At 39.2% G+C, this 23,769-nt stretch overlaps 1 protein-coding gene across 5 annotated transcripts in view; it reads right to left on the bottom strand.

Annotated features, from left to right (window-relative positions):
* Nucleotides 1–23,769, bottom strand: part of ERICH3 (glutamate rich 3) — a 121,671-nt gene that overhangs the window by 71,530 nt on the left and 26,372 nt on the right. The window contains exons 2-6 of one of the 5 annotated variants that reach the window (XM_019957259.2): nt 17,158–17,251; nt 14,446–14,571; nt 9,857–9,928; nt 8,096–8,224; nt 2,373–2,531 (exon numbers count right to left, since the gene is read on the bottom strand). In XM_019957259.2, coding sequence (XP_019812818.2) covers nt 2,373–2,531; nt 8,096–8,224; nt 9,857–9,928; nt 14,446–14,571; nt 17,158–17,251 — 580 coding nt within the window. Of the gene's footprint in view, nt 1–797; nt 973–2,372; nt 2,532–8,095; nt 8,225–9,856; nt 9,929–14,445; nt 14,572–17,157; nt 17,252–23,769 lie in introns of those variants that run through there. The other 4 variants (XM_070786304.1, XM_070786305.1, XM_070786306.1 and 1 more) reach the window with 4 other exon arrangements.

The raw sequence follows: 23,769 nt of genomic DNA, 5'->3' as shown, positions 1-23,769 counted from the left end.
TGACCAAATTGCTTTTGCCTAAATCAAAGATCCTCGCTCCTAATACTTGGAAAATTCAACTTACTTAAGTATGTCACACCTTCAAACAATTCCCCCATACATATCTTTTACTATTTAGTTGGTGCTTACTACATACTCAGCAGTCATGCAAACTATTATTCTTTAGGAATTTCTTGTCTGATTTTATATTAAGTAATTTTCATCATCAGTGCCATTGAAAGAATTACATGTCTTTCTTGGTGGTATATTTTGACTGTGTACATCACAGTAGAAACTCCAAAAAGTCAGAGAACATTGTCTGCTTTGATAATTGATATATTACTAATGCCTAGAGCAGGACCCAGTCAATAGTAAATGCCCAATTAAATTCCACTGTATGAAAAATGTTAAGTTTAGCTGGTTGAAATTAACATGGAATTGATCTCAACCTTGTCAGCACGTATGAGCTACCATTTTTTAATTAATTTATTTTTTAACTGAAGGATAACTGCTTTACAGAATTTTATTGTTTACTGTCAAACCTCAACATGAATCATAAGCTACCATTAAATGTCAATCCCTTACTCACTCACATTCCCAAACTTGGAAATGGTTAAATAAAAGGTCCTGTAAAGATTTAATTAATAAATCTACCCAGTGCCTCAGAGCAGATTTGGAAAATCACCTAAAAGAAAAATCATTTACTAGTCAGAAGAAATTGAATATTACTGATTGATAATGGTCACATATCTAACAGAAAGTGGGTCCGATCAAGTAGAGTTAATAGATAATAGGAATTTAGAAAAGAATATAATCACCTTGGCAAACATGGAGAGTGCCCATCTGAGTACTATCTAAGGGAGAGGAAATCCCACCCATTGGACTTTGAATATTTCCAGTCCTAAAGGCAAAGTTATCCCTGGAGGATTCAGAGGGCTTTAGCCAAAGACCTTTGAGCTTTCTGGTACCTTTGGCAAGCCCATTCCTAAGATGAGACAGATGCATCAGGCTAAGACAGCCTGATGCCATTAACATTCCATTCTACCATATCCCCTCATTCTGGTTCCGTACTCTCTAGGCAACCTTCTCATTGTTATCTGGCTTCCCATCTAGGTCTGCCTACAAGGGGAAAATGTACTGTTTCCACAAGCTTTGATTTGTTTGATATCTGGTGAATTAATGGCCCCTAATTATGATTTGACTCCCTATTTTGATTTACAATAGTGATAAAAATGGGCTTGTCATGTCTTAGTTTAGTTAGCTTGAGACAATATCTCAGGACCTGACGATTCCTGGACACTAGCTTGAAATGGGAAATCTCTGGACATTTAAAGTGGAGATCAGATCCTAGAAAGTGTCAACCGAATTGGCTTATGACCCAGTAACTTCTGCCCAGCTCTAAGTAGTATTCCCTAGACAAAATGCCACCACTTTTTAATTTATCCTTCTTTCCAAGAATGTACTATTAAATTAACTAAAGTAAGGTTTGTGAAAAGTGCTTCACCAGCTAAAAAACATATTAGTTGGATTAAAATATTTATCATTTGGGGGTTATATTTATACTTTTAATGTGAAAGATAATTTATTTCAATTAATTTCTTAGTGACAAGGTCATCTGTCAGCTTTAAGTAAAAACATCTTAATTTCATATGTCTTATGTTTCCTAATAATAAATGGAACTAAATTCACCCATTTGAGCATAATTACAATTGTACTCATAACACAGTTTCTTTCTTAAGCTGGCAAATGTTTCTTCTTGGTCTTAGAAATACAAACAATACCTTTTCTAATTACTAAATGTCCCAATTGTCCTTCCCTGTTAGAGTAACTCATGTTTTATGACTTCCCTGCATCCTTCCTGTGCTCTGTTTAAAATAAGTGAAAATTACCTGAGACATAACCTTGAAAAAGAAGCATAGTCAAGCTTCCAAGTGTGATTAATTCAGGATTTTTTTAAGACAGACATTCTTTTCCTTCTATATCCAACCTTCTCCAGAGTCAAACTTGAAGCAATTTCATACACTGATGGTAAAGTAAGTCAGCATGCAAATGCCAACCTATTCTTGGAAATTTTCATTTTCTAGGTTTCATGCATTTTAAAATTTGGAAGCAGTCAACACTGTGTCTATTCTGTTAGAAGTCATATCTAGCCATAAAAAGATCCTCTTTGTTTTTATACAACCTTTCAAGTTCATGAGAGATCATCTTATATTATTACAAGTCTATTCCTTACTATTTTTCCCAATAACACAGAAATTATAGGTCTTCCAATTAAAGTAAAATATAATTAAACAGAAGTACAGAGCAAGTGTTTAATAAGTACACAATATAAATTTCATTGATCAGATTAATTGAATCTAGCATCTTAAAAACTGAGAAGAAAAAGCATTTACCCCAATGGGAAATGAAGTTTCAGTTTCCAGCAATGAGGTTTTTGATCTGGATCCCAAAGTTATCTTTGGAACAGTTCGTACTGCAGAATTACTGGGAAGAGGTTGTAATCGAAATGGAGGCTGCATATTTCCAGGAGCAGTGTATGGTCGAGGGGCTGTCTAGACAATTAGGGGAAAAAATTCCATTTAAATTAGTATCTTGACATGTTTCCAGAACCAATTAATAACTCAACAAATTGCCTAGAGTAATTAATGGTGCCTTTTTACTGAACAGATTAAACTTTAATTATGTCCTTCCATTATACATACCCTTATGACCCAATGTATTTGTTAAAACATATGGTGTGGAAGTCTTCTACATACCTAAATGCCACAATTGTAGAGTATTTTAGATAAAGATGTTCTCTGTTAGGTTCCTGTATTTTATTCATACTGTAAACTCACTGACAATGCCTAGTTGATGCTGTACATAGAATGAAAGTTTTAGTCGCTCAGTCATGTCCAATCCTTTATGACCCCATGGACTGTAGCCCACCGGGCTCCTCTGCCAATGGAATTCTCCAGGCAAGAATACTGGAGTGTGTTGCCATGCCCTTCTCCAGGGATCTTCCCAACGCAGGGATCAAACCCAGGTGTCCCACACTGCAGGCAGATTCTTTACCATTTGAGTCACCTGGGAAGCCCTTTGTTCAATTAAATGTTAAGTTGAATAGTGTTCCGATTTTAAAGACCTAGGGCATATAATCAGAATGAACTCATTCCAGGTTTTAAGCCTTAAGACTAGTGCTGAAGTAAAAGCAGACAATATGATTCAAAACGAGGGAAGGCGAATGCTTACCTCTAATGCGTTACCATTTATTTATTCTATCTCTTCCTTGAACTATTAGGAAAACAAAAATGAGAACTAGTGACTGGCAACTTTGGAAAATACTATCAAAATGTAGATGTTTAGAGATGTTTTCCAAGCTAGACGGTTTCCATTTGCTCCTCTTCTCTGCCTTCTCCTTTCTGCTCTGGCTGCTGGGAGTCATTTCTTAATGGACCATATCAACTAACCTCAGGTTTCCAGTCGGATTTGGCCAGTGAAAGACACTGGCAGGAAATCAAAGACAGGAGGGAAGGAGACTGGGGTCCTAATGCTGCTGGACCCTCCTGCCAAGGTCACGATGGGCCAACTGGGTCCCTCCACCAAAGTCCACAGCTCTTCAGGAAGTCTTCTTCCAGAAACCGCCTGCTGGTTCTGGTGTCCAATACCTCCCTTTCCCCTTAGCCCTACATGATGTGGTTCCCACTGTGTTCACCCCAGCACGCTTTACATCCCCAGTTGGTTGTCCTTAACCCTGCCCACATCTTTCTAAATAGTTTCTTTATTAAACTCGTCCTAATTACCCTATTTGTGTGAGCCATCTGTTTCCTGCTGAGACCCTGACTGATGCATTTTCTAATCAAGAATGTACTGCAGAGAACACCAAAAGTACCAGTTCAGAGCATTAGATGTGCCTGTGGGAGCACTGACAGAACATTGTAACCTTAGCGTAAAGATCAGCAATGTTTCAAAAATGGAAAAAACAAAATGTTTGGCCTAGTTGTTCTATTACAATAAAATACTGGTAAACCTGTTAAGAATAATACATGCAAATTTGGGTAAGAGGGTGTGAGAAAGATAGTTTGTAAATGATTCATAAAAAAGATTTATTACATTGACTCTAGTAGTGACCACAAATATTCAACTCTGGAAAAGTGTTGTATAAATACATAAAAAATGGTGATAGGGCTGCTCCCACCACCAAAACTTGATCTTAGTACCATCTTGACAAGCATGTTATACTTTGCTAAAGCTCTGCTTTTGTTAAGTCAGCACTTACTGAATTCCAACTGTAGTCACTGTGAGGAGATGAAACAGTAATCTAATGGCAACACAAGACAATTAGTGTCAAATGAACCACACAAATACTACCAAAGAGAGAATAATAACAAAATACCTGCAAACTAACGAACATAAAACTAAAAGTTATTTGGAATAAGCCAATGAGACAAGTATTAAAAGTGAAAGTTTCACAGAAGTAGTTACATTTTATCCAAATGAATGAGCAATAAAGGATAATGTTAAATAAAAAAAAGGGATGGTGAATTTGGACATCCAAGTAAGAAGAATCAGTTGTGAACCAAACATGGGAAGGACAGCAAAAGTAATATATCCCAAGATCTGCTTTCCTTTCTTTATGTAATGTAACATTTATTAGGGAACATGTGTGCTGTGCTTAGTCACTCAGTCGTGTCCAACTCTTTGCCACCCCATGGACTGCTATCCATGGGAATTCTCCAGGTTAAGAACACTAGAGTGGATTGCCATGCCCTCCTCCAAGGGATCTTCCCAGCCCAGGGATCAATCCCAGGTCTCCCACATTGCAGGCAAATTCTTTACTGACTGAGCCACCAAAGAAGCCCCAAAATACTGGAGTGGGTAGCCTAATCCTTCTCCAGGAGTTCTTCCCAACCTAGGAATCAAACTAGGGTCTCCTGAATTGCAGGCAGATTATTTACCAGTTGAGCTACCAAGGAAGCCCATTAGGGAACATGGCTATAACAAATAAGAACTATATTTCCCAGCATCTCTTCCAATTCTATATAGACGTATGCCTCAGTTTTGTCCAATAAGATATGAGCAGAAGTGATATATGAAACTTCCAGATCATGTTCTTAGAAAGAAAAAAAAATGTCTTCACTTTCCCCTATCCTCTTCTTTCGGGCTGAAATACCCACATGGTAATATACAGGGATGCCTGGCATGCTGCAGTCCATGGGGTCACAAAGGGTTGGACATGACTGAGCAACTGAACAACAAAAATATGCCGTCGTGGCTTGAGTGGATGAAGACAACACACTAAATATGGCAGATCAGTGACACAAAAGGAGTCTGAGCTTTTTATGACTGAGAAAGTAGAGATAGCACAAGACTTGAAACTTAAGGTGGGGAGCAATCCTCACATTAAAGTCATTATTTTGGTCTCTGCACACAAACCTAGACAGGAAACCAAGTGGATTGACTAGAACAACATTTAGTTTAAAGAAATAGGATATAAGCCTCTATGAGCCAAAAGGTGCAAGGTCTTAAAACCCACAAAGAGAAATCAAACTAGATGTTTTCTGAAAAAGGGAATCAGATTATCCAAAAGAATTCTTTTGATCTCTGTGAAAGAAATATGCCTTAAGACTCACTCCTGTCTAAAAATCAAACTGAACACAGAAACACTGAATGTAGGAGTTGGAAAGCAGGTTACTATAAACTAACACATGATCTATTTGCTGCTGTGCTCTAAATGTTACTTCCCCACATTTGCATTCAGTTAGATGAATGTGGCAGTCAAATGTTTAACTGATTACACGTATCTCTAAAAAACAAATCTGTACCATTCAACTAACAGCTGTGAGCTACAAACTGTTATAGTTCACATCAGAAGCCACCTTAAATTTGCTACACTTTAAACTGTTCATAATGTATTTTCTGGGAATAAATATGGCACTGTAGCTTAACATTTTCAAAACTGTACCAGAATGTGAATTGAAATTCACTACCTGGTGATTACTCAGCATAGCTGAGCATTTCTAATTCTTCTAAGAAGATCTCTGGGGTGAATTTTCCAAGCATGTACAAAATTACCTGAATGACTCTCCACAGTTTTAATGGCACGGTGCAGCTAAAAGCTACATGCTATTTTGAAAGTCCAGGTGCAATTAGTGATCAAGTGCAGTGACTATTCACAGTATGCTTTCCTTATTCATTCAAGAAAGTTCAACCCTGTGTACGAGACAGCAAAAGAGACACTGATGTATAGAACAGTCTTATGGACTCTGTGGGAGAGGGAGAGGGTGGGAAGATTTGGGAGAATGACATTGTAACATGTAAAATATCATGTAAGAAACGAGTTGCCAGTCCAGGTTCGATCCACGATACTGGATGCTTGGGGCTGGTGCACTGGGACGACCCAGAGGGATGGTATGGGGAGGGAGGAGGGAGGAGGGTTCAGGATGGGGAACACATGTATACCTGTGGTGGATTCATTTTGATATTTGTCAAAACTAATACAATTATGTAAAGTTTAAAAATAAAATAAAATTTAAAAAAAAAAAAAAGAAAGTTCAAAGAGAAAAAGGGATGGCAGTATCCCCGAAGGATTATCTTCATCCCAATAGCACCTAGAGAGATCAGGAGTCAAGTTTAGAGGATATGTAAGCAAGTCAGGAAAACAAAAAAGAAGGACTTGAATTTCTGTAAAATGCAAAGTACAATTCCAAGATCACAATAGGTATCCCTTCCAGGGCAGAAGCACCGCAGGGGGTGATCAAGTGAGGGATCCTGGCTTACCAGATAGCCTGCTAAAGTGCTGGTGCAGTGTTTCCTGTAATTTTTAAATTACTTTCTCACTCCTGCCACATTAAGATCTCCTGGATGTATCATAAACTACTTATTGAGGCTGTTCAGCTGGAAAATTGAAAAGAAAGCCTTTCAAGGGTTTTTTTCTCCCTAAAACAGGTGGGAAGATAGAAAACGGAACTTGATTATTTCTTTTGTTTCACCCAGGATAAGCTTTTGGGATTCTAGTGAATCTGCCACCCAATGAAAGAATATTTATGTACATATACATTTAAATGAAGCCTGGAAATTCGGTAACAACAAAGAAAAGACAGTTGCTTTTTATAACTTGAGCTGTTCATCGGTAAATGTCAAAACATATTTACCTTTGAAAAATGTCAAAGCTTAACACTATATGTGATGAATCTACTTCAATAATCTGTGAAAGCACTGCAATACCTCTATAAATACTATGCAATCCAAAAAATGTTCATGCTAACAAGGAAATATATTAGGCCACAAAAAGCAAGAATAAAGATGTCATCAAAGCTATTTGTTGAAAGCTGAAACCATCAACTGCCAGCAAATATTTTGCAAATCTCTTCCTGTATTTATATTGTTTCAAGCGACCTATTCCTTCAAGCAAATACCACCCCTAGGTTGTAAATGAATTGAACTAGAATGAAATGTAGGGGTGTGTGATTTCTTTAATAGAATTTTTGTGCATTTAATTATTTTTCTTTTAGATTATGACATATACTTCTGATAAAAGAAGCTCAGATGTAAGTATCTGGTTCGTGTTCTATAGTACATTGAATTTGTGTGCATAAAAAACCTTTACAGATAAGGTAAGAGTAGAGAGAATAGCAAGAACAAGATCCAGAAGTCAGAAAATATAGAACATGTATGGAACAACCAACAGCTCAATTGTGCTGCACTACAGTCCATATGGTTGCAAAGAGTCAGACACAACTGAACTGACTTGGCACACTCGCACATAGGGTGCTAAAGGGTAATGATGAGGAAAAATATTAAGATAGCTAAATTGATGTCATGTGGTTTAGGGTCTTAAATGTCAATTGCAAGAGTCTGGATTTCTCTATAGGCGACACAGAGCCAGTGAAGGTACTTGGGCATGTAAGTAACAAATAATCTGCACTTCAAGAAAACTAATCTAGTAGTAACAAAATGGATTTGAGAGTGGTGACATTGGATGAAGGTGGGACATTCAGTAGGCACAGACTTGAATGGATATAAGACTATAAGGATGATACAACCATGTACCCCAAGAGCATTCTTCCTGAGAGTTATAAGAAATCATGAATTAATTATTGGCATGGTGCAAGTCAGCATGATTACTGTGACTCACCGGTCTTACTGGACTGGAATGCCCTTCATCGACCAGAACACTATGGCCACGGTTAGTCTTGGGGCCAACGGGGGGGCGGGGAGACAGGAGGGGTGTGTTATTTTCTATAGTCCATCTTGTGTGCTCTCCCTAGAATAAGAAAGTGATTTAACAAATCAATGCATAACTACTCATCTAGGTTAAATTAATACCTGCCAGAGAAGAAATGTTATATGAGTAGAGAAGTTCTTTCTCGTGCTTTTCAAAAGTACTCCATCCAAGGACCATCATAATAACGAGGAGATGTTTTCACCGCTGTATTAGAGAGTTAGGTATGGTAGTGAAAGGCAAGAAACTGAGTATGCTTTACCTAAAGGAATAGCTGTGCTCATGGTAAAAGCCACAGATGCAATGTATCCTTAGTTTTAGCATAATGTTTAATTTGCTTGAAGCAGATCACTAAAGAAGCACAATGTTCCTCACTACTCTGATCAGAGTAGACACTACCACAGAGTATCACATTTCTGTCTTAAAAAAAATTAAATAATGCTATAAGCAAAAGGTTATATATGACATAAGGGGGGCCTAAAATATAAGTCTTTTGCCAAGTGCAGCTACAGGTGAAAATTGTGATGAATCAAAACCGTACAAGGAGGAAATAAAGTGCCTATCAGGAATTTCTGCCAATGTTGCAACATGCCCATGTACCTGGTTAGTGTGTCTGGCCATACAGACAAGAGTGAATACAACACTGTTTCAGAAACCATTTCCAGTTACTATTTTCTCCATCAACACTTCAGCAGGTAAATTGTAGACTCTATCATTCCTTGACAGAGAACACTATTGGCAAAATTGACTTAACTACAAATCTTTCCACACCAACTTTTCTGATCCGGAGAAACTGACCTATTGTCTGTTATTTAACAACACTTTTATAACAATAGTATGTTTTGACCAAGATAAAATAGACAGATTTGAGTCTATCAGGCAAGAGGGAAAATGACTGTTTCCTACTGCAAGTTATTCCACAGAAGCTTCACGAATATTCATCAGTTTGTGAAATGTGTCTTAAGTCCCACATTTGTAGCACTACACTGAAAATGTAGCACTACACTGAAAATGAAGAACAACATGTGGGCTTGAATGACTCAACAAATTGAGTCAATTGAGCCAATCTAAACTGAAACCTTTCAAACATGCCTAATTGAATCTCTCATCTCTTAATTTAAATTTATACATTTCCTAAGTTGACTGCAAACAAGAAATATCAAATGCAAAAGTAGAAAACAGGAATTTTTAAATGACTTCACAAAACCTCTAAATCTTATGTTTTGTTTGCTAATATAGATCTTCCCTACCATATATTTTTCAAAGGTCACATTCACATGAAAAAGCACCATTGGATAATTCTTAAAATGCTCCGTTTTCGATAACATCGAGAACATCACCGTCTATTTTTATCTTCTTATGACAAACAAATCTTTTGGCCTCTATCACAAATCAATCAAGAAAATACAAAAGCAAAATTTCAAACTTGAGGACATTTTCAAGTTTTTCTTTGAATTAATTGTGCCTTATACAGTTTCTCTTGTACAGTAGCTCCTATTTTATTATGATCTTCCAAAATAACAGTGGCCAAGATTCAAGTATGGTGGAACCATTTGATGTCAGTTATGAGTTACCCCAAAATAAAGTGACTCCAAAGAGCTTCAATAATAGTACCACTGACCTTCAAAATTATGAAATAATATTAGGAAGTAAAATAGTTATGGAACTCCTTACCTTAAATCTCTGAATTCGCTCCTTCCTAGCTAAGGTCTCCAGTTTCTTTTTTATTTCAAGCTGATGGTAACGCTAAATAAAGAGGAAAGAGTGAAGGAAAGCATCATATCAATTATAGTAAAGAATTTTTGAGAGGAAAATAACCCCACTAGCTAACGGTATTCTCAATTACCCCTCTTGTCACTGAGATGGAGAAGAATCATGTGCATAAGTGTGCACATGGGAATATAAATTGGTACAACTCTTTGGAAAGCCAATTCCTAACATACATTAGGCAGTTAAAAGTGCTCCTACTGATAACCCATAAATTTCACTTCTAAACCTAGGGGGAAATCTAAATAATAATTTAAAAAAATGTTTTATGCACAAAGATGCTGTCTGAAAGTTTCTTTTCCTTCAAAGCAAAAATTCAGAAGCATTATAAACCTTAAAGAGAATGGTTTAAGTTTGGGGCACATCCATATAAACGGGACAGAATGTAATTTTTAAAATAAGGTTCCAAAAGATTTGGCTTTAAAAATGGAAAATGAGTGTAATGCTGATAAAAGTACAAAGCTGAACTGCATGGAAATGCAATTTTGTTGATCGAGCTCACATCGTGTGCCTGTCCCAGTGCTGGGAGAGTGCTTCGTGAATATCATCTCTTCTTGAACAATCCCAATTGCCAAGCAGTCTCAATGGCACCCCACTCCAGTACTCTTGCCTGGAAAATCCCATGGACAGAGGAGCCTGGTAGGCTACAGTCCACAGGATTGCTAAGAGTCGGACACGACTGAACGACTTCACTTTCACTCTTCACTTTCATGCATTGGAGAAGGAAATGGCAATCCACTCCAGTGTTCTTGCCTGGAGAATCCCAGGGACAGGGGAGCCTGGTTGGGCTACTGTCTATGGGGTCGCACAGAGTCGGACACGACTGAAGCGACTTAGTAGAAGCAGCAGCTAGTTTCACAAATGAAGGAACTGAGGCAGAGGACCATGAACTTACCCCAGGTCACACATCTAGTCAGTGGTGGAAATGTAATTTGAATCCTAGTCCTGGGCTTCCCTGGTAACTCAGCTGGTAAAGAATTCACCTGCAATGCTGGAGACCTGGGTGCAATCCCCTGGAGAAGGGAAAGGCTACCCACTCCAGTATTCAGGCCTGGAGAATTCCATGGACCGTATAGTCCATGGGGTTGCAAAGAGTTGGCACGACTGAGCGACTTTCACTTTCTTTCTGACATTAACTTCCTGGCTTGTCTTTTTTTTTTTTTGGAGAAACCATGTTTCTCTCACACCATGATATGGGTTTATTAGTGTCTATATATGAATAGACAAAAGACAAAAAGGAAATGTGACTGTTAACAGCAGTTATCTCTGAGAGGAGAAATTATGCACAGTTCTTTTCCTTTTTTAATGCTTTCTTATGTTTTCCAAAGTTTTGGTAGTATATTAGTTATATAACTTAAAAATAAATTTCATGTAAAAATAATCTGCTTATAATTCAATTTGAAATCATTCAGACACCTTTGAGAGTGTTTGATATTCTGTCGCTTTTAAAAAATGTTTTTTAACTGCTCTTGATCCCCTCCGGCTGCCTTTAAGACCCTGCAGACTCAATCATTCCCTCTCTAAGTATCATCAATCCTCTTCTCAAAGCCTTTCTTCTCTTTCTGTTATCTCACCCACTTATCACCAAACTTCATTAGATTTACTATCAACCACTTCCACCTTCTGTTTATTCTCACCTCACTGCAGTCCCCCTCTCCCATCCTCACTCCTCTCTGTGTGTGTGAGAGTGCTCAGTCGCTTCAGTCCTGTCTAACTCTTTGCAACCCTGTGGCCTGTAGCCCGCCAGGCTCCTCTGTCCATGGGGTTCTCCAGGCAAGAACACTGGAGTGGGTTGCCATGCCCTCCTCCAGATCTTCCAGACCCAGGGATCACACCAGTGTCTCCTGCATTGCAAGAGGATTCTTCACTCACTGAGCCACCCGGGAAGCCCCATTCTTTTCTACCATCTCTGAAACCACTTTTCTCCCCAGTAGTCTTCTTACAGAACCATTCTGCAGCTTGTAAGACCCTGCTGGCTTCCGGGTCAGCACTCTATCAGGTTTTCCCACCAGTTGGAGGTTCTTATCTAGTCCATGTCATTGTTCCCAATTTCCTGCAAGGCACACACCACCATGCTAGAAACCTCAGAGTGGCTCAGGTGCCTCCCTCCCTCTCCTGGTCCAGGCAGAGTCGGGCTCTCTGTTCTCTCTCCCTCTTCCAGATCCCCATGGACAGCTGCTTCTCCCCGGTACTTCCACTACTGCTGTGAGCCCACACCCTCTGGCAACAGCTTCCTAATTGACCTCCCACCTCCAATCTTTTCCAGCTCATTAATCCATCTTCCACATTTTTAGCAACATCATCTTTCTAAAGCAGCTCTGCTCATTAATTTCACTCCCCTGCTGAAAAATGTTTCATCGCCTCATCACCTACACACCTAACCTAGCTGAGAATTGAAGGCCTCAAGAAACAGGGCCCCAAACTTACTAGAGAGTGTCACTTGCTGCCACTCTTTCAGCCAACTCACAGTGCAGTCTGGCCTCAGTGAGCTTTCTTTTCCACCCACAATGTCCCCTCACACCTCTGCAACTTCACATCTGCTTTGCTTAGATCTTTTCATGTCAGGAATGCTTTGCTTAGATCTTTTCATGTCAAGTTGCATTCAGTCCTCCAGGCTCAGTTCAAATGGCAGGACCTCTGTTCAGCTTCTTCCTACTCTCACAGAGGCAAGGAATGACTTGCTTTTAGGGCTCAGTCTCTTTGTTCCTCTCGTTTAGCATGTGATCCCTTCCTACAGCATTTTAAAAAAAATTTTATCTCGCAGCTACATCATGTAACCCCATACTGGTACATGGTAAGCTTGCAGTTAACTTTTCTTGCATGAATGAATATATGAATATTAAAACAACATTAGTAAACAGTATTGGCATAAACTAAATGTGAGACAAAGGTGATAATTTAGAAATACTGAATATTTTATTTTAAATTATATTAATATATTGTGTATAATATAAAATTATATATTACACATTAACATTTATCTGAACTATTTATTTCAAACTTCAAGAATACACAAAGACTTTAATAATTGCACATTTAATAGTTATGATGTGTGCATTATATGAAACTCTAGAAAACCAAAGTTCAAGGATCAAGACTAATATAGAATTTGGTCCCTATTGATTAAGTTTGAAATTATGTATAGGTTAATTTTACACTGTACTGTTTTTTCAACATTAGTTGTAGAATTCCAACTAATAGTTTTACAAGGAAGTGAATTTGAGAGCCATAAACAATGATTCTATATAATTCATGCACATGATATAAGTCACAAAGTGACTCAGTCATGACTTAGTCGCTCAGTCATGTCTGACTCTGCAACCCCACGGACTGTAGCCTGCCAGGCTCCTCTGTCCATGTAATTCTCTAGGCTATTCTTGCCTAGAGTGGGTATCCATTCCTTTCACCAGGGGATCTTCCTGACCCAGGGTTTGAACCCTGGTCTCCTACATTGCAGGCAGATTCTTTACTGCCTGAGCCACCAGAGAAGCCCATAAATCACAAAATGAATTCCTAAAAGAACAAATCATATACATCTGAAGTGAGCATAACACTTGCTCACTTTAGTAGCAGCATACTAATAAATATTTTCAGTAACACTACACCCACTCCAGTACTCTTGCCTAGGAAATCCCATGGATGAAGCAGCCTGGCAGGCTACTTCATCCATGGGGCCGCTAAGAGTCAGACACGACTGAGCAACTTCACTTCACTTCACTTCACACTTAATATTGGTTTACTCTTGATTCTACAGTTGCTCGTAATTGTATGGTGCACCCACAGGTAGATGGTTTCATGAGCCAAGTTTTCTGATTTACTGCTACTTGGTCAAGCAGAGAAGTAACATGCTTTTTCACAGACATTAAAACGATGTTGATGCTTGAAACTACAAGTTCCATGGAGCAAGGCTAAAATGATTTATAAAGTTAGCTAGATATCCTTCTAAAAGTGCCATGTCAGAGTGGAAAAAAAAAGTTGCTGATGCTTGGGGTTGTGAATCTATGCTGACCAATGTAGCCTAAAGTGGGAGGGACGGCAGATGTTCCAATGCCTGTTCCCTGAAATTTAGCATACGGCTGAGCTTGGGAGCCTTCAAAGAATAACAAATCTGAAATAATTCATGGCAGTTAGAATTACTGATATTTAAACAGATGTCACTTTTTTTTAGTAAATGGAAATTGAGGTACAGATGGTGAGGACTGGTATGTTTTAAAGTAACCATTATGGACTAAAAATCTACATTTGTTAAATTAAATATCACAAATTATACAACGATGTCCATATTTTTCCCTAACTGAAATGAAGAAATGCTTACTTTGGTGTCTTGCCTCCTTTCACTACCTAGAGAGGTATACAGTATTTCTTGTTTCATTTTCACCTTGTTTCATTCGTTTTTAACGAAATACAGGAAAAATTTCCCCTGATTCTGGGTAAAGAAAGTATGAATTTTCTTACTGGAAAGTATCAGTTGTGAAGGAAATAGTTAATACTTGTACCTCCATATCAAGAACCTTATGGAAAATAGCCTGGGCTAAGCACTCCCGGATATATTTTTGGTGATCCTTCTTCATGATGTTTAGTTTGTATTCCTTTTCAGAAAGTATTCTTCCATTTCTTGTGATCTGTCAATGAATAAATAAAACATACATAGAAACACAAAGCATAGAAATAGATGGACAGTCAGTCAATCAGAAAGAGAAATAGGCAGCATCTTTAAAGCCTACAGAGTATAGTACTATGGTTGATAAACTTTCACTTTTAATGAATGTTTCATAAGGGGAAAAAAAGCAAAAGGCAGTCTCATAAACTCATCATTGGGAAAACACATACAGGTGGTGCACTTGATGTTTAAAACAAGGTTTTCATTAGCGTAACAATTTTCCCTTGATAGAACCCAGGTGTTCTTTTCATTTCTTTTTTTGAACACATTGAGGAAGAAGGGGTGGAGTGCTACCTTGAAACAATGAATAGGAGCAGTGATCACAAGGCTGATGATCTCACAGGAAATACTTTGAAGGGCAAAACATGTAAGCTACAGAGGATCTCATCAATTTGTTTTTAAAATAATTGGTTTCATTACTTTGTTTTCACACTGCTTTTCTTCTTCTACTTTCCAGCCCAGAATGTAATTTAATTTGCTGTGATTCAGATATTTTCAGATTATACAGTACTACAGATACAAAGTATTCCAGGCAGGTTTCAAGAGACATCACTGCAAGTCCCAGGAGTGATAGTTTCTGATTTTTATTTTATTCCTTCCTATGTCCTATGGGCGTATTTGTTCTATTTTTAATATCTTCCCTAAACTGAGGATGTTATACTTCCTAGAATGTTCATCTTCTTCCTTTTCCTCTATTTAAATACTGCTCTTCTCTTCACATCTAATTCAAGACCACATATTTCTTAACTGATAACTAGGTTTTTAGCACTGTTATTGCAACACATTGAAGTATTGAGATCAACTAGAATTGTGCTACAAGTGATTGGTTATTGATCATCTTTTTCATGAATGCATTTTCTAATGGAAGAAAGGGGTGTAGTTATAGAAAGTGTGCTTGGAATTGTGAATAAATCAGTTACAGACCTTGAAATGTGTTGTCCATGGGATACCATGTCCTGTTTATCCAATCAGGAAAAATTGTTGAGAACTTCCTGTACCGCCCCTCCCTCAGCAATTAACATTGTTATTTCTCCCCAGTTGGACTGGAAGCTCCCATAGGGCAGAAGTGCTTAAACTTGAGATGAAAATCACCTGGAAGACAAGCTAAAGACTGATGGGCCCTCCTCCAGTTTCTGACTTAATAGATCTGGAGTGTTGTTGTTTTGTTGCTAAGTTGTGTCTGACCCTTTGTAACCCCATGGACTGTGGCCCACCAGCATCCTCTGTCCATGGGATTTCCCAGGCAAGAATACTGAAGTGGGTTGCCATTTCCTTCTCCAGGGGGTCTTCCCTGATCAAACCTGCATATCCTGCATTAGCAGGTGGATTCTTTACTATCTGAGCCATCAGGGAAGCAGATCTGGAGTGGTGCTCTAACAAGTTCCCAGATGATGCTGAACACTCCCGATTTAGGGACTGTATTTGTACAACTGCTCTAGAGAAAGGGCTGTGTCTTTGCTGTTTGAGTTGCCATGTTTATAATTGGTATTCAATAAGTGCTTGTTAATGATGTTGATAAGAAATACAAAGTCCTTCCCATTTCATAGGAAGCTCACAGACTGTTATCCAAAGAAGCAGTGTTAATAGCAACCACAGTAATTACAACAACCATTTTTTCTACATCTCTGATTGTCACAACTCTGAGTGCTGGGTATCATTATCTTCATTATCTTTCTTCAACTGAACACTTTGGAGCTGAGAAACTTAAGTGTTTTGCTGAAGATTTTGTCTTCTAAATGGCAGAGCCAGGTTTCAGCCAGGTCTATCTGATAACAAAGCCCCAGGAGACAAAAAGCAAACTCTCTGAGATCTACCCAGACAGACTGCCAAGCACATAAACAACAATTAGAAATGCGATGCATATCCTTTCAACACCATGGCAACGAGAGTTAAGGAAACTCACTGTGTTTTAAGAGAGTAAATAGCTAAAATCGTTAGTCACACTTTTTATAACCACACTCCTTACTTTGAATGGAAAACTATAGTATTTTTTAAAGGTTTTCACATTATAGACATTTAGAGAAGTGGAAATTTTCTGGAAATGATAGTTTTGGAGCTAATGAAAGACACTAATGTATCAATAAACTGTCACATGAAATGAAAGAGTTTTTAAAAATTTAGAGGAAAATTTTGAACTGTTCATATCTTCCACATCATATCCTGTGATTATTAAAAACAATATTTTTTCCTGAAGACAGTAAAGACTTCTCTATCCTAACTCCCTAATAGTTCCTGGTTTATACAATATATTCAATAAATATGTGCTGAATAAATGAGTGAATAAACAAATGAAATATGTTGTTAGAAACTTACAGGGATTTTCCTTAATAATTTATAAGTTGCCTTAGCAGCCCTCCCGACCTCTCTTCTTATCTTTTGAAAGATAGACTCAAATAGATAAATCAGAGCTTTGGAAAGGAAGTAATTATTCTAAAGTGAGGGAAGGGAAAAGATGTCATTGTTAAGCTCAAAGAGGAAACTAGGAAAGATAGGGAAATATTGGACTTAATGAAACAAGGGGGCAGGTAGAAACAAAACCAAATCTTACCAGCCCTGATCTTAAGAGATGCCGCCTTATCCTTGTATTGTTAAAATATCCAGCCAGGTGTTTATCCGTGAGACTATTATATGCAGCAAGTAATCTGGAACAGAAAAATGAAACCATTAAGGTTTTATGAAGTGTTACTTGATAACCAAGGAATTCTTGACTCTCATCCCCAAAGTGTGCATTATCTTTCATTCATCCAGCCAACCAGTCATTCATGTACGTGTTTAATAAACAGGTGTTAATCACCTATTGGGGCATCCCTCGTTGCTCAGGTGGTAAGGAATCAGCCAGCAATTTGGAAGACCTGGGTTCAATTCTTGGGTTGGGAAGATCCCCTGGAGGAGGACATGGCAGCCCACTCCAGTTGGAGAAGACTCTTGAGTCCCTAGGATAGCAAGGAGATCAAACCAGTCCATCCTAAAGGAAATCAGTCCTGAACATTCATTGGAAGGCCTGATGCTGAAACTGAAGCTCCAATACTTTGGCCACCTGATGCAAAGAGCCAACTCATTAGAGAAGACCCTGATGCTGGGAAAGATTGAAGGCAGGAGGAGAAGGGGACAACAGAGGATGAGATGGTTGGATGGCATCACCAACTCAATGGACATGAGTTTGAGCAAGCTCTGGGAGATGGTGATGCACCGGGAAACCTGGTGTGCTGTAGTCCATGGGGTCACAAAAAGTCAGACACGACTGAGTGACTGAACAACAACAAGCACCTATTGTTTTCTAGGTGTGATGATAAGAACTGGGAGACAGTTTGATGCCATTTTATCCCACAGACAAGTATGGAAATCAGATGTGAACTATTAAATTGGTTGTGAAAAATCCAATAACAGAAAAATACAAAAAAAAATGGGGACACAGAGAAGGAGATCAGCAACTCCTCTTGTCAAGAAAGTCTTCTTAGAACTTCCACAGTGGTCCGGTGGTGGGGAGTCTGCCTGCCAGTGGGCCTGATCCTTGGTCCACATGGATCCACACGCCACCAGGCAACTAAGACCTTCCTTAAGAGACTTGTCTTGGGTGGTTGCAAGATGAGTATCTCTCCACACCTGCCCACCAGAATCTTAAGACCTTATATAGAGGCCTTAACTGGGTTCAGTCATGTACAGGGTCCAAGTGGTCTCAACAACACATTGCTCTCTCAAGTCTGGGGCATACATTCCATGGATGGGGAGTGGGGGGTGAGGAGCCTCTGATTACCCAGGTCCATATGCTTTCAATAACCTCATTCAATACCTCTGCTAGATTTGAAGACCAGGATGGCACAATATTTTCGTATCCTTACTGATGTTATTGATTAGATAGAGTGCCTGATGAACTATGGAATGAGGTTCGTGACATTGTACAGGAGACAGGGATCAAGACCATTCCCATAGAAAAGAAATGCAAAAAAGCAAAATGGCTGTCTGGGGAGGCCTTACAAATAGCTGTGAAAAGAAGAGAAGTGAAAAGCAAAGGAGAAAAGGAAAGATATAAACATCTGAATGCAGAGTTCCAAAGACTAGCAAGAAGAGATAAGAAAGCCTTCTTCAGCAATCAATGCAAAGAAACAGAGGAAAACAACAGAATGGGAAAGACTAGGGATCTCTTCAAGAAAATCAGAGATACCAAAGGAACATTTCATGCAAAGATGAGCTCGATAAAGGACAGAAATGGTATGGACCTAACAGAAGCAGAAGATGTTAAGAAGAGATGGCAAGAATACACAGAAGAACTGTACAAAAAAGATCTTCACGACCCAGATAATCACGACGGTGTGATCACTCACTAGAGCCAGACATCCTGGAGTGTGAAGTCAAGTGGGCCTTAGAAAGCATCACTATGAACAAAGCTAGTGGAGGTGATGGAATTTCAGTTGAGCTATTCCAAATCCTGAAAGATGATGCTGTGAAAGTGCTGCACTCAATATGCCAGCAAATTTGGAAAACTCAGCAGTGGCCACAGGACTGGAAAAGGTCAGTTTCCAATCCCAAAGAAAGGCAATGCCAAAGAATGCTCAAACTACCACACAATTGCACTCATCTCACACGCTAGTAAAGTAATGCTCAAAATTCTCCAAGCCAGGCTTCAGCAATATGTGAACCATGAATTTCCTGATGTTCAAGCTGGTTTTAGAAAAGGCAGAGGAACCAGAGATCAAATTGCCAACATCTGCTGGATCATAGAAAAAGCAAGAGAGTTCCAGAAAAGCATCTATTTCTGCTTTATTGACTATGCCAAAGCCTTTGACTGTGTGGATCACAATAAACGGTGGAAAATTCTGAAAGAGATGGGAATACCAGACCACTTGATCTGCCTCTTGAGAAATTTGTATGCAGGTCAGGAAGCAACAGTTAGAACTGGACATGGAATAACAGACTGGTTACAAATAGGAAAAGGAGTTCGTCAAGGCTGTATATTGTCACCCTGTTTATTTAACCTATATGCAGAGTACATCATGAGAAACGCTGGACTGGAAGAAACACAAGCTGGAATCAAGATTGCCGGGAGAAATATCAATCACCTCAGATTATGCAGATGACACCACCCTTATGGCAGAAAGTGAAGAGGAACTCAAAAGCCTCTGGATGAAAGTGAAAGTGGAGAGTGAAAAAGTTAGCTTAAAGCTCAACATTCAGAAAACAAAGATCATGGCATCCGGTCCCACCACTTCATGGGACATAGATGGGGAAACAGTGGAAACAGTGTCAGACTTTATTTTTCTGGGCTCCAAAATCACTACAGATGGTGACTGCAGCCATGAAATTAAAAGACGCTTACTCCTTGGAAGGAAAGTTATGACCAACCTAGATAGCATGTTCAAAAGCAGAGACATTACTTTGCCAACAAAGCTTCGTCTAGTCAAGGCTATGGTTTTTCCTGTGGTCATGTACGAATGTGAGAGTTGGACTGTGAAGAAGGCTGAGCGCTGAAGAATTGATGCTTTGAACTCGGTGTTGGAGAAGACTCTTGAGAGTCCCTTGGACTGCAAGGAGATCCAACCAGTCCATTCTGAAGGAGATCAGCCCTGGGATTTCTTTGGAAGGAATGATGCTAAAGCTGAAACTCCAGTACTTTGGCCAGCTCATGCGAAGAGTTGACTCATTGGAAAAGATTCTGATGCTGGGAGGGATTTGGGGCAGGAGGAGAAAGGGACGACAGAGGATGAGATGGCTGGATGGCATCACTGACTCGATGGACGTGAGTCTGAGTGACCTCCGGGAGTTGGTGATGGACAGGGAGGCCTGGCGTGCTGCGATTCATGGGGTTGCAAAGAGTCGGACATGACTGAGCGACTGATCTGATCTGATCTGATCTGACTGATGTTATTTATTATGTATCTAAATAATGATGTGTTCAACACATGAAGATACAATTTTGTTTGTGACACATTCTTATTGGTATAAGTTTCTAACTAAAGTTCAGCAATTTAGAAATGTTAACTTCCACATATATAGCTAGACAATTTCATTAATTCCACATCCAGAACCCCAAAAAAAGAGAAATTCATAGAATTACAGTTGATTTTTAGGGTTTTTCACTTAAAAGAGAACAAATTGGTTCCCTGGTCATATGCTACACCTTGGTAGATAGTCAAAATAAGGGTATAAATCAAAGTTTGAAACTATGTTTTCTAAGTTTTAACCTATCTTTCATTAACTGTTATCTTACAAAAGCAGGTACATTATACATTATACATGTACACATATGCATGAATGTGCATACACATATATATACATACACATAAATATGACTGTGTGTATATACATAGAGAGACATAGGGAGTGAAAGAAAACACATAAGCCTAAACACAGCCCTAACATAAAGCTGTCCTAAAAAATGCATGCCCTATTACCTGCCATAAAGATTAATAATCTATATGTTTACTGAACAGCTGATCCTTAACTTAAACTTATTCTGAGACCAGAGCAGGGACACTTATTACAGAATGAAGTAAATGTCATTAGCAACAATTTTATTTAGCTATTTGCACTGCCTTAATTACATGGAGATGGTATTAGTGACCTTTTCCTATCTCTTCTCCTTAATGCCCACCTCAGGAAAGTTCCATGCTGTTGAATAGTATGGAAAGTTTAATTTCGTCCACAAAAGAGAGTGAAAAGCATTTACAAAGCTCAGAAGCCAAGGTGCCACACGAGAGTTGCAGATGCATGAACAACTGCGGAAACCATTATTTCACTGGGTTTACGTAAAAAGACAACCTGAGGGCTTCAGTAATGCACACACAAAACCGGCTCTGGGTAATGCTTTGAAATCATCTTTTAAATGAACTGTCTTGGTGTCCTATAGTTCATCAAAGGTTTCCTGTCTCCAAAAGGTCAACGTTGTATCCCTTACCCTTTCTGAATCTCAGAATACCTTTTCAGCAACTCATTTCAGAAAGGTGAGCAGGTGTCTCTCAGTCCTAACAATCATGATTCCACAGTTCACAGATTCTTAAGATAAATCATTAGACTGATATCATACATAGTCTTTTGTCTGTTTTTCAGGCTCACATTTTTAAAAATCAATAGTTTTGGAATAACTGTGAGTGCTAAAACCCTGATTAAATGCAGTAGGGTCAAAATGTTAAGATAATGTGAACCTCAACTTCCTTATTGACAGTAAAATATCCCATTCTTTTCATTTAGACTTTGAAACATTTTTAATATTTAGGTCTTAATAGGAAAGCTTAGCCAGCTTTGGCACCATCTCGTTCTAATTCTGCTCTCTCAGGCTCCTATTGAATGAGTATGTGTCTGTGAGGCCCCTCCAATCTTACTGAGAGGTGCAATAGATCTAGGCAAGTTGAAATCTTTGCACACATCCGTTTTCTCACCTTCTACTGTTTAGGAAAGACTGAGGGCCCCTGGTAGGGATGCTATGTGTAAAGCATCTCTTTCCATGACTATGAATAATAACCAGCTGGGTCCCCCTAGGCTCAGTCATTTCTTTTTCAGACAATGCCTTAATTTTTTTTTAACTGAAATTTTAGATAAATGAATTGTTTGCTAACAAGAAACTATGCTAAATTATATACAGATTTAGTAAAATGGTTGTTACGGATTGAAAGTATGTTTCCCCCCAAAATTCATAGGTTGAAGAATTCCCTGGCAGTCCAGTGGTTAGGACTCTGAGATTCCACATGCAGGGAGCATTGGTCAGGGATCTGGGATCCCACAGGCCCAGTGGTGCTGCCAAAAAAAAAAAGAAAAAAAATCACAGGTTGAAACCCTATTCCCCCATGTGATGGTATTAGGAGGGAGGGCCTTTGGGAGGTGGCTAGGTCATGAGGGTGGAGCTCTTATGAATGAGATTAACGCTGTATAAAAGAGACCCCAGAGAGCTCCCGTGTCCCTTCTACCACGTGAGGACACAGCAAAATGGCCATCCACGAACCAGGAAGCAAGTTTTCATCAGACACTAAATCAGCTAGTGCCTTGATCTTGAATTTACCAACCTTCAGAATTGTGAGAAATAAATTTCTGTGGTTTATGCTGTCATAATACCAGTTTATGGTATTCTGTACAACAGACTGAACAGAGACAGCAAATAATGCAAACATTTCCACAGTCAACATATAAATGTCACCCTCATTGTGACCATCAAGCCCCCTTCACAGGGAGAGGGTAGCAATCCCATGGCTCAGTCACAGCCATGATCTGTCTCATCCTTTCCACTGTTTCTCTTCACAGGTCTTGGTATGATTTGCAGCTTCCTTTTGCATGTATTCAATTATAAGATTTACAATTACAGCCACACTTAGATTTAGTAGAACTCTTCTGATCTTTCTGCCTTGTTCTCTCCACTCACTGCCACTGTTTCTCCTCCCCAACACACACACACACACATTGTTTCCTTGCACCCAGCACAATCCTGGACCAGATGAGGTCACCTCGCCTGGGTTGGGATTGTGCTGCATCTTGAATATTCCATTCTCTTGTAAGTTACTGTCGGCATCCATCAAAGCTGGACTTCCTGGTCACCAACATCGGCCCTGTGATCCTCTCCTGCTCCTATCCATAAGATCAACAGCTGTGTTGGTCACAGTGACCACCTGGCTACTGTGACCACATCACTCACACGCCATGCTGTTTACACAAAGGCCCATAACTAACTGGCCAAACCAACTTGTTGGCTTCTTTACATGATGGACAAGACTCTTTACCCAACCCCAGTACCCTGGGTGGGGAACGACCCACTTTCTGACTCAACGCACTGGGAAAACTGCCCCCCAGAAAACAAAGCAACTCTACGATGGTTCCTGTTTCCCCCGCTTCAGTCTGCATCTCCCCATTCCTGTGGTGCCTGAGTATTAACGAGCAGCTGCTGAGTCACAGGGAGAGCGGCCTTCCCAGCTGCAGCCTTTCAACATTTGACCCTTTAACCCTTGACTCCTGCCTCCCACCATGTAGATGATATAATAAGGGCTCTGAACTAAAAAGGTCAGTTCTTATCAATCCCTCCATCTGCCCCTTAGAGAGTCTATCCCATAGAAACCCAGACTAAAAGGAAAGTCACTATAATATGCATCACAGACCATTTACTGAGTACTGACTGTTTTCAGGGCATTCTGTACAGCCCCAGGGACCCAGAGATGGCACAGACACTGTACTCATGGAGCTC

This window comes from Bos indicus, chromosome 3 (genome assembly GCF_029378745.1).
Source record: "Bos indicus isolate NIAB-ARS_2022 breed Sahiwal x Tharparkar chromosome 3, NIAB-ARS_B.indTharparkar_mat_pri_1.0, whole genome shotgun sequence".
Taxonomy (NCBI): domain Eukaryota; kingdom Metazoa; phylum Chordata; class Mammalia; order Artiodactyla; family Bovidae; genus Bos; species Bos indicus.
The sequence above is the reverse complement of the archived record's forward strand: the minus strand, read 5'-3'. Positions and strand labels throughout refer to the sequence as shown.